Below are 11,265 nucleotides of genomic sequence, written 5' to 3'. Positions count from 1 at the left end.
CTGGACGTTCTCTTTAGTCAAATTATTCTCTAAAATGACAAACCGCACCCAACTGTTCATAAAGTCAATGTTATCAGTCATAATATTGGAAGTGAACCCTGTATAGAAGGCTTTTGAACGTTGTCTGCAGCCGAAATGGTCTGCAGCCAAAATGAACGTTGTCTGCAGCCGAAACAACACACACCCTACTCTTCATGATGTGACGGATTTAGGTCATGAGGCTGTAATTGTGCCCTGTTCAGAGGGCTTTGAATGATAAGCGTAATGAAAATATCCTGTCATGCAAGAAACCGCATCTGGCTTTTAATGATACAACAGATACTGGTCATAAGAATGGAACCAAGCACTACGTAGAATGCCTCTGGGCATTTTTTGTAGTCAAAATATGCTCTAATGCAACTAACTGTACTTGAAGTTTTCATGATAAGACAGATATTGGCCATAGGGCTGCAACTGAACCTTGTAGGAAAGACTTCTGGATGTTGTCTGTAGTTAAAGTATTCTCTAAAACGACAAACCGCGTCTAACTCTTCATGAAGTCACAGATATCAGTCATAATACTGGAACTGAACCCTGCATGGAAGGCAGCCAAAATGTTCTCCAATGCAATAAATACACCCGACACATCACGATGCAACAGATATTAGCGACCAGATTGGAACCGAGCACAGCGTTGAACACTTTCGAATGGTATATTTATTTATTATCAAATACAGCTGCTCACTGTGAGGCTACTGCAAAAGTGGCATACATATATACAAAATGAAAGGATATAAACAGTAATATCACATTAAGTGTGCCAAGGTAAACAAATATCACTACCCTTGAGTGCACCCCTGTAATAAATGAGAGAAATAGGACATTATTATAATACAAGTGCCTCCAAAAAGTCAGACACACTGGGATTAGGAATCAAACCAAGTAGATCAATCCAGTGTTTGATAACTTTATTTGAACGTGTTAGAGAACTCTACAAATGACTTCTAAGCTGGGTAGTGATTGCGGATCAGTGCTGTGTTGAAGACTTCAGCACTTTGCTGGTAGTTTAAATATCCTTTAACATCTACAAAATGCATCTGACACTTCTTGATGAGACAGACATTGGTTTTGAGATTACAGCCAAGCACTGTGGCTTTAGCATGTCATTAATTGTCAAAATACACTATAATGCAATAAAGCATGCCAAAAATTTTTGATGGGACAGATACTGATCAAAGGATTGCACCAGAGCACCGTACAGAAGTTTTGGCAAGTTTTCCAACAGAACTACACAGAATATGCTGAAGTGAATGCGTATATATAATCCAAGTTAATGCATATACTAAAAAACCGAACAGAAATGAAGGACTCCTTGGAAACACATACAAATATTCCATGTTCAGAACCATCGAATATATTGAGCTCATTACAGTCTGGAGGCACAGATAAATACAAGCACAGCTCTGAAAGGACTCATAAGTCACATGAGGTACTTTTTGCATTTCTTCTACACAAAGTGCAGTACCATACTAGTGCACCTTCATTCATTCTGTGCATACATGTGGTGATCTTCTCTTCCCACAATCGTGTCATCGTGCAGCTGATTTCAAATCAGGTGCTTCTCACAAGGTTTTCAGTTATCTGTCCAGCTGTAAACAGATCGCGCGTTATGTTATAGTAAACTGTAAAATGACGGAGAAGCGCCATTGTATGCCTATAGCTATGAGTATCAGAATGAACTACAAATTAAGAATGTGTGTGTTAGAATGCCTCCAAACAACGTATGTGCTACTGAGCGTAGCACAGAAGTAGAAGAAGCGAGAAGTGAAATAGCAGGCAATACCAGCAGCACTTAATCATGCAACTTTCTTTTCCGATCACCACAGCGACGCACGCTCGAGTTTCTGTCTTGTACGTGAATGGAAATGAGACCGCTGACAGCCCAATGTGTCAGCGTCGCTGGTACCCGACACGAAGTCGCATCTCACTGCTACCAACCAGCGCACGCTTATGATTAGCTTGGCAACACACAAAAACGATTAGCACCGAAGCCAACGAATGTTTCCGCGTCATACAATTCGCGAATACACTTATACAAGTACGTACGTTTTCACATCACGGAAATGTGTTGGCTAGTGCGAGGTTCGCTTTCAGCGATGATGAATATTGATGTTGAAAACAAACACAAACACAGTGCAGATAAAAACTCCTCCGTATGACCTACGCGATATTTCGGTCGTCGTATATGGTGTCTATGTTGCGACGGAAACTACCGTAGAGTTTTTTTCAGCCGATGTGCCTCGCATGTGCTCGTTCATATACGAACTAGATGGTAGAGGCCTGCGCTGGATGCAGATGTCACCGATCTGAATTGCCTCCGCGGTAGGCGAGGGCTCACGCTCAAACCTTCGAACCTCCGAAGTATGTTCGCACTCGTTTTTAGCACAGAAAGTCACAGATGAAAGCACAAGAACACCGACATGCTCCTTTCGCTCGGCCGACGATCGCACAGGGGTCCGGCGCTAGCATAGCCGGCCGGTATTCGCTGGATTTGTCGGCGTCGCTCGAACTCGGCACGAAACCGCGTCACGCTGGTAGCACTCGCAGTCGTTCGTCGTTTCGTTGTAGTTATAGATTACGAAGCGGTCATTCAGGAACGTTAGGAGTAGTTTTCATGCTTGCTTTCAGCACTCGGCTGTGCCTTCGAAGCGGCGGCCATTAGGCACAGCATTCGGAGTCATCGCGGCCTCTGGTTGGTTGGCGCGCGGCCTCTGGTTGGTTGGCGCGCGGCCTCTGGTTGGTTGGCGCCGCTGTACGCGTGGTGACGTAGCGTACGCGAGGCGAAATATCAAGCCCGGCTTGATCCCTCGCGCCTGCTCGCGTATTCCCCTCAGAAGCCGACGCCGAGAGGCGCATTTGACGCTTTTGACGCGTAGACGCGAGCGAACGCGTGCCAGTGGTTGGCACTTAACAGATAAATACAAATATCTGGGCGTATGGATAAGCAATGGGACCGAGTATCTGAGGGAACACGAAATATACGTGGCGACTAAAGGTAACAGGAATGCAGCAGTCATGAAAAATAGGGCACTGTGGAAATACAATAGGTATGATGTTGTGAAAGGAATATGGAAAGGGGTCATGGTCCCTGGGCTGACGTTCGGCAATGCGGTCTTGTGCATGAGATCAGAAGTTCAAGCAAGATTAGAAATTAAGCAACGTGGAATAGGTAGGCTTGCTTTAGGAGCTCACGGGAATACACCGAATCAGGGAGTACAAGGTTATATGGAATGGACATCATTTGAGGGCAGGGAAGCTAGCAGCAAGATAAAATTTGAGAAGCGATTGAGAGAAATGGGGGAAGAGCGTTGGGCTAGGAAGGTTTTCAGCTACTTGTACATGAAGAATGTCGATACAAAATGGAGGAAGCGAACCAGGAAGTTGACTGGTAAATACTTAGAAAACAGTAGGTGGCCAAACCAAAAATAACTATCGGTTAAGAAGAAAGTGAAGGAAACGGAGACTGACATGTGGAGAATGGGCATGATTAAGAAGTCCGCACTAGAGATCTATCGAACGTTTAAGCGGGAAATTGTCAAGGAAAGGATCTATGATAATACTCGGGGTAGTTCTCTACTGTTTGAGGCCAGAACGGGAGTACTTCGAACCAAGACATATCGGGCCAAATACGAAGGGGTAGACACAGTATGCAGTGTGTGTGGAGAGGAAGAAGAAACTGCCGAACACTTGATAATGTTCTGTAAATGGCTTCACCCTATAGTTGAGGATGATGGCGCAGAGTTTTTCAAAGCACTGGGGTTTAGGGACCGGGAGGGCAAAATAGACTTTAAGCGGCTAGACTTAACTAGAAGGAGGTTATCTGATTGGTGGCTAAAGTCAAGGCACGAGTGAAAATTAAACTCTTCACTGCAAAGTACGAATCCTCAAACTCTTTTTTAAGACAAAAAAATAAATATAACTTTTGGTTCATTAGGTTTTACAGCTTGGTGGCGCTAGCCACCGCCCGATCTAAAGGGTACAGCCATATCCATCCATCCATCCATCCATCCATCCAACCATCACGGCGGTGGGCGGTACCAGCTAAGGAAGGATTTTTCATCTGCGGCTCATAGGGGCGCGTCAGTCGAGAGTTGTTTTTTCTGCAACTCTGCATTACTGTTTCGGAGGCTATGCAAAGTGTTGCGTTGTTGCACCGTCCGACACAAGTGACGCTAGCGACCGAGAACGTTTTCAAAATGAAGAAAGAAAAGGGCGCTGTGGCAGCTGTTTTTCTTCTCATGCGGCAGGCATCTTCTTAGAGGAGGCGTTGAAATAGATTGGGCCTGGGCGAAGGAGCGCAGTACAATGGGAAGCGGCCGTCGGCCTTCTCTACGAGTAGAGTAGAGAAATTAAGCAACGCGGAATACGTAGGCTTGCTTTAGGAGCTCACGGGAATACATCAAATCAGGGAATACAAGCTCATATGAGACGGACATCATTTGAGGGCAGGGAAGCTAGCAGCAAGATAAAACTTCAGAAGCGATTGAGAGAAATGGGGGAGGAGCGTTGGGCTAGGAAGGTTTTCAGCTACTTGTACATAAAGTATGTCGATACAAAAAGGAAGAAGCGAACTAGGAAATTGACTGGTAAATACTTAGAAAATAGGAGGTGGCCAAACCAAAAATAACTATCGTTTAAGAAAAAAGTGAAGAAAACGGAGACTGACATGTGAAGAATTGGCATGATTAAGAAGTCTGCACTAGAGATCTAACGAACTTTTACGCAGGAAATTGCCAAGGAAAGAATCTATGATAATACTCGGGGTAGTTCTCTACTGTTTGAGGCCTGTTTGAGGCCAGGACGGGAATATTGCGAATTAAGACATATCGGGCCAAATACGAAGGGGTATACACACGGTATAGTGCATGTGAAGAGGAGGAGGAAACTGCCGAACACTTGATAATGTTCTGTGAAGGGCTTCACCCTATAGTTCAGGATGATGGCGCAGAGTTTTTCAAAGCACTGGGGTTTATGGACAAGGGGTGGGGGAGGCAAAATAGACCTTAAGGGGGTAGAAATAACTAGAAGCAGGTTATCAGATTGGTGGCTAAAGTCAAGGCACGAATGAAAATTAAACCATTCACTGCAAAGTACCAGTCCTATACTTCACTAATTAAAAGGAAAAAAGATAAATCTAGTTGGTGGTTCACTAAGTATTGCGGCTAAGTGGCGTTAGCCGCCGCCCGAACTAAAGGGTATAGCCACATCAATCCATCTAATCTATCCATCCATCGCGGCGGGCGATACCAGCTAAGCTTTTTTCACCTGCGGCCCATAGAGGAGCGTTAGTCGAGAGTTGTTTGAGACTGGCAACTGTACACCACTATTTCGGAGGCTATGCAAGGTTTTGCGTTGTTGCACCATCCACCACAGGTGAAGCTAGCGACCGACAACATTCTAAAATAAAGGAGGAAAAGGGTGTGGCAGCTGTTTTTTTTTCTCATGCGGCAGGCACCTAAATAGTGGAGGAGTTGGCCAGAAAGAAGGGTGGCAAGAACTCGCCGCTCCAGTCGCAGAGCTAAAATCGCGGACCATTCGCGGTCCATGTGAAACGAAACCGCCATTAGCGGCAGTTGCAAACAGAGCGAATGGAACGATTTTTTTCGCTGCAATCGCGGCATGTGAAACAGGCTTTAGGCGACCAATTGTCCCGCCTCATCGCAGCAAGCCACCTTTCCCGCACACCACCGGCAGCTGGTATTTCATGGAACGAATGCCCGTTAGCGTTGTTCTTTCCGCTGAATTTGCACGGCGGTACGCAACAGCACGACATGCTGGGGCAGCGGAGCAGGTGGTTGCGAAAGGCTGAAATAGAAAAAAAAAATGACGAGTACTAACAAATTCAAATGCATTTTTCGCACCGGCACCACTGCCAGATAGACTGCATTCGGGATACATACCTGTTAAAGCCTGCGAGAAGCACGAATGAACTTAAATTCTGATGAAAACACGGATTCAGAAACTTAGCAACGCACGCGGATGTTCACCGCCAGTAGGGTACCGCCAGCTTTGCGTGGATGAATGCATCTATGTGGCTGTACTCTTTAGAATGGGTGGCAACTAGCGCCACCTAGCTGTAACACTTATTAACCAACCATTAGATTTATCTTTTTTTATTATTCTTTTAAAAAGAGAAGCTGAGGACCGGTGCTCTGCAGTGAAGGGTTTAATTTTCACTCGTGCCTTGACTTTAGCCACTAATCAGATAACCTCCTTCTAGTTAATTCTACACGCTTAAAGTCTATTTTGCCCTCCCTGTCTCTAAACCCCAGTGCTTTGAAAAACTCTACGCCATCCTCCTGAACTATAGGGTGAAGCCCTTTAAAGGACATTATCAAGTGTTCCGCAGTTTCCTCCTCCTCTCTACACGCACTGCATACCGTATCTACCCCTTCGTATTTGGCCCGATATGTCTTGGTTCGCAATAATCCTGTCCTGGCCTCAAATAGTAGAGAACTATACCCCGAGTATTATCATAGATCTTTTCCTTGGCAATTTCCCGCTTAAAGTTCGATAGATCTATAGTGCAGGCTTTTAATTCATGCCAATGCCCCATATGTCAGTCTCCGTTTCCTTCACCTTCTTCTTAACTGATAGTTTTTTTTGGTTTGGCCCTCTACTGTTTTGTAAGTATTTACCCGTCGATTTTCTGGTTCGCTTCCTCCATTTTGTATCGACATTTTTTATGTGCAAGTAGCTGAAAACCCTCCTAGCCCAACGCTCCTCCCCCATTTCTCTCAATCGCTTCTCAAATTTTATCTTCCTGCTAGCTTCTCTGCCCTCAAATGATGTCCATCCCATATCCCCAGGTGAAAATTTCCTGTTGGTTTTCTGTTGGTTCCAGTATTGATGGTTTATTAGCACATTCCCCGTAGTTGATGGGACCAGTAGGTGATGGGACCAGTAGGTGATGGGACCAGTAGGTATTGGAACCAGTAGGTAATGGAACCAGTAGCTGATGGAACCAGTCACTGAAACCAGTATCCGAAACCAGCAGCTACTGGTTTCAGCTCAGGGTTGCATACATGCAACAAAATTGTTACTCACCGAGATGGAGGACGCCCCCAATCAACAAGGTGGTGCCCAAACGAACTCAAATGCATGTTTCTGCCCAATTTAGCAACTTTAGGGTTACAAGCACATAACTTTTATGGCTATCCAGATGGTTGTGCCATTCGATTAGTAAGTCAGTGCTTATTGTAACTTGCACGTTCTACATTCCTGTGCCAAGTTAACAGCATGCATTGGGCGTTAAACAAACAGCCTTAGTGTTTAAGAATTTATTGTGCTTGATCGTCAAACATCTGCTTGCGCACTTTCGATTTCAGGAGATCTTGGATCTTCTCAGCCAGGATCCTGGGCAGATTTTTTTCCGTGTCAGCAGTGTTGACGTCTTTCTGCTGTCCCCAGTGCTTGAGTGTTTCTACAAACAGACGAGTCGATTTTGAGCATTAGACAACAAAAAGTAGTGATTGCGGCAACGACAACTGCCACACCATAGAGGCAGAGCTTGGGTTTGAGCACTAAAGCTCCGACATCACTGGATTAGGAATGTGCATGACTTAGTTTCACAAGCTCCACAAAACCCAAGTTGTCCTGTTCGGCAGCTGATGGCAGTTAAATTTGGTGCACAGTTTCATGTGCAACAGATTGTCAGTTGAGCATAGGAGCCTACCATGCACCCCATCAAATTTAACCCAAACTCAGAGATATCTTTCCATATTTCCAGTACAAAGTGCAACTTCTGTTCACCCTATATACCAAAATTTTGTTTTGACAACTCGCAAAGCAAACAGCATGAATTTCACTCTTTCATTTTCGTTCATGCTGCCAGGCTGTGTAAAGATGACTTCCTGCATGCGCTGTGGAAAACTATTCATGCTAGTTGTACCTGACACAACAAGAAGTTTCTCCGGTGTCAGCGGCTGCTTGGGCTGCTCCCCCAATGCTCTCTTCCTGGAGCCAACGGTCCCTGTGACGCTCCTAGATGCAAGAACGTTGCTTCCCCATATAGCGTGGGCAGCATCCTTCACCACCAAGGTAGCCTTCTTGTTCCCAAATATTTTTTTTGCACACACACCACTTATTGTTACGCCTTTCGTCAAATGGAACTGTGAAAAAGCAAAATAATGGAGGAAAATCCCTACTGTAAGGAGCAATGAAACAAAAAATGCTGCATGTTACTTCTGCTAAACATACAACAAAACTAACAAATTGTTTAACCAATGCACCTGGCACAACACAACGATGTAGCACATGAATAGTATGTACAGTCTATCACACTTGTCTATGGTGCACAAGTGGTGTGCTGCAAATCAAATGCAGTAAAATGTTATTGGTTACTCTGTTAGAGACAATGCTTTTGAGCCTGTGCGGTTCATCTAGTATATTCAACTGCACATGAATGCAAGAAGTATCAGTGAAATTGAGTATCTGCTTTAGAATTTTGCCATATTTCATCCACACAGCACTGCTCAGGTGCTCAAGACAGGTGTGATCAGCACTGTACACCTTGCTATTGCTGATAATAAAAAAGAAAAACTGTGTGCTGGTCCCAACGGTATTCATACTTCTCTCAAAAAGTACACTGAGTAAAACTGAAGACTTGAGCATGCTAAAAAAATAAAAATGGTAAACATGCTGCAAGCAAGAAGCTTTAAGAAAGCTTTCGTAATTAACTATACCACCTAGATCTATAGAGTAGCTGTGACTACCAATAGAAAAAAAAACGGTTAAGCATGAAAAGCAGCTGCAGACAGTGACATTAAATTTCGAGCAAATTACTTACAGAGCCATCTTCCATATAAATGAAATCTCCATTTGGGCCTGCAAGAAAGATATCAGGTCCTTGTCATGGCACAAAAAAAAAAAAATTATTGTCAGAATATCTGAGGTGACATCTGAGCTGACCTGGATGTGTAGTGTTCTTTTCTCCACCAACAGTGCTTGTCCTTTCCTCTGGTTCTACAGCAGTAGATGAGCACGGTGCTACGCAACATTTAGAATTATTCAAAAATGGCTTATCTTGGTGCACAACTTGCTCTAATTGAAACAAAGTTTACTGTCTATGAAACCAGAGCTGTTACTTACGGAGAACACGTTCACTGCAGGCCATGTTGTCCATAATCAACAGATCTAAAGTTACAAAGATATAGTGACAGTAACTGTCACTCCAGTTTTGAAATGCAGGGAAGTATTATAAAAGAAGCAAAGTACTCACTTCCGACGAAGCTTTCTCCTTCATCTGTCTCAGAATGTGCTGTAATAAAAATGATTCAGGTGTAAAAGTTTAGATTTCAACCCCTCAAGCCTGTTAAATCTGGATGCTTTTGTTTAAAGCTTCATGCTAGTCAGAGCGTGCCTTAGAGCATTGGCTGCTTCTAAAAGCTACGATGAGGTGCACATCTCCAAGTCAATTCACTTCGGACTTTCAAACCAAAAATCACAATGTAACATAGCGATAAACCATACCAAGGAAAAATTTTGTTCGTTCGAGGTTTTCTCGATTGGCTACTCTGTTTTACAGTTCAAACTTTACTTTCATCTATCCACCTCCACTTTCAAAGAACCAACATCATTTCATTATCATGGCACTAGCATCTTCTATATTACATACTGACTGAAGCTGCCATCTTACTGCAGAACAGCTGAACTTACACTCCAAAGTTAATTCATGCTGTGTTTGGCGGGCACTTTTTCAAAACAAATAAAAAGTGCAGCACTCTTTGAACTCGTTCGGCAAGTTCATCAAGTAAAGCCAAATCTCTATAACCTTTACTTTGCACATACTACTGAGCGAGTTGCTTAGACAAAATATGAATAAATAAATAATAAAAAAGCTGACTTCATTAAACAGGTCAAAGTATGCTATATTACTGTCCCAGTGAAATATGGAACTGATGCATTTACTCAAGAGCATAGGTGTATGCAGTTCTTATGGGGAAACAAACCTGACAACATGCCCCGACTGCAAGGCACCCGGTCTTGTTCTACTGCAACTGCATGTACACAAAAAAAGGGTGCACAAGTTTTTATGTAGCACATGAGTTGTCATGTAATCATTATACATGGAGCTTTTGTCAAGTAAATAATGCAGAGCAAAAAGCATTCTTACGCTTGAAAAGCTTGCTTTCAAGGGATCTCTGCAGGCTTGCAACCTGCTGCTTTAGAAACTGGTTGTCGTGCTGCAGCTCCTCAGCACGCAATTTCCACATGTCTCTGTCCTTCTCAAGCTCTTTAACCACCAGCGCCTTCGTTCTCGCCTTCCACACGTCTTTCTTCTTCTTCATTTGAAGAATTTCACTTTTTGGGCACAATTCATCACTATCGGAGGACCCGCTGTCCGACGGAGTGTCTGTCCCTTTCCTTGGCTGAAATTTCATCATGCAAAAAATGACTTCATGAATTCACTAGGATGGCTTGGTGGGCTAGTTGGTATTGCATCTTGAAGGCTACTGTGCACAATAGACAGGAACAACAGAAGCAACACAAGTATCGGCGCTTCACTTTGTGCTTTCTTCTGTTGTCCCTGTCTATTTATTGTGCCCTAGCTGTAGCCTTCAAGGGTCTCATGAGGGTTTTGCTTTCAGTAAAAAAAAATGCTTCTTTTATAGTACAGTGCACTACCCAGGTGAAAATTTCCTGCTGGTTTTCTGTTGGGAGTTGTTGGTTTTTGATGGAACCAGCAGTTAATCTGCTGGTTTCTTGCTGGTTGTACTGGTTCCAGCAGGGTGCCTACTGGTTTTCTGCTGGTTCCAGCAAAGTGCCTACTGGTTCTTACTGGTTTGCTGATGGTCCCAGCAAGCTACCTGCTGGTTGTACTGGTTCCAGCAGTGTGCCTACTGGTTTTCTGCTGGTTCCAGTGGGGTGCCTACTGGTTCTTTACTGGGACCAGTACCCTGTCTGCTGGCTCTACTGGTACCAGCAGGATGCTTGCTGGTTTTCTGTACTGGTTCAAGCAGGCTACTGGTTTCACCCTGGGATGCTGCTGGGACCATTAGGCAATACCGGACGGTTCTCAGCTGCTTGAACTGATTATAGTGGTGGTCCACTTCGTGGTTTCCTGAGAACTCTAACTAGCCGAAACATTCAATCATGAGGCTTGTATCTTCTGATTATAACTAAGACTTTACTGTACTTGAAAGTGGTGTGCCAATACATTGAGCAATTAAGATGTAGTATAGAGAAATATGACGTAGAGACTGTTTATACAGGTTTCAAAAAACA

The 11,265-nt window shown here is 43.9% G+C and overlaps 1 protein-coding gene and 1 long non-coding RNA gene across 2 annotated transcripts; both read right to left on the bottom strand.

Moving 5' to 3' along the window:
* Nucleotides 1–5,431: 5,431 nt before the first annotated feature.
* On the bottom strand, nt 5,432–6,075 carry LOC142777382 (uncharacterized). Its single transcript, XR_012888063.1, has 2 exons — nt 5,940–6,075; nt 5,432–5,844 (listed from the first exon to the last, which is right to left on the bottom strand). It is a non-coding gene; the product is annotated as an uncharacterized LOC142777382 (long non-coding RNA).
* A 1,229-nt stretch (nt 6,076–7,304) lies between these two features.
* On the bottom strand, nt 7,305–10,575 carry LOC142777380 (BEN domain-containing protein 5-like). Its single transcript, XM_075881720.1, has 8 exons — nt 10,154–10,575; nt 9,990–10,037; nt 9,260–9,298; nt 9,130–9,174; nt 8,950–9,027; nt 8,828–8,865; nt 7,931–8,150; nt 7,305–7,462 (listed from the first exon to the last, which is right to left on the bottom strand). Exons 1-8 carry the CDS (start codon nt 10,422–10,424, stop codon nt 7,320–7,322), a joined length of 882 nt encoding a protein of 293 aa, XP_075737835.1. The 5' UTR covers nt 10,425–10,575; the 3' UTR covers nt 7,305–7,319.
* Between the last annotated feature and the right edge of the window lie 690 nt (nt 10,576–11,265).

Source organism: Rhipicephalus microplus, chromosome X, assembly GCF_043290135.1.
Source record: "Rhipicephalus microplus isolate Deutch F79 chromosome X, USDA_Rmic, whole genome shotgun sequence".
NCBI classification, from domain to species: domain Eukaryota; kingdom Metazoa; phylum Arthropoda; class Arachnida; order Ixodida; family Ixodidae; genus Rhipicephalus; species Rhipicephalus microplus.
The sequence above is the reverse complement of the archived record's forward strand: the minus strand, read 5'-3'. Positions and strand labels throughout refer to the sequence as shown.

What these genes read in the sequence shown, in the direction of transcription:
- LOC142777380 (XM_075881720.1), bottom strand. Translation starts at nt 10,424, where the DNA reads ATGATGAAATTTCAGCCAAGGAAAGGGACAGACACTCCGTCGGACAGC. An exon ending in CAGTCGGGGCATGTTGTCAG is followed by an intron (nt 9,299 to 9,989) that starts GTTTGTTTCCCC and finishes TTTTTATTACAG; the next exon opens with CACATTCTGAGACAGATGAA. An exon ending in CTGCAGTGAACGTGTTCTCC is followed by an intron (nt 9,028 to 9,129) that starts GTAAGTAACAGC and finishes AATGTTGCGTAG; the next exon opens with CACCGTGCTCATCTACTGCT.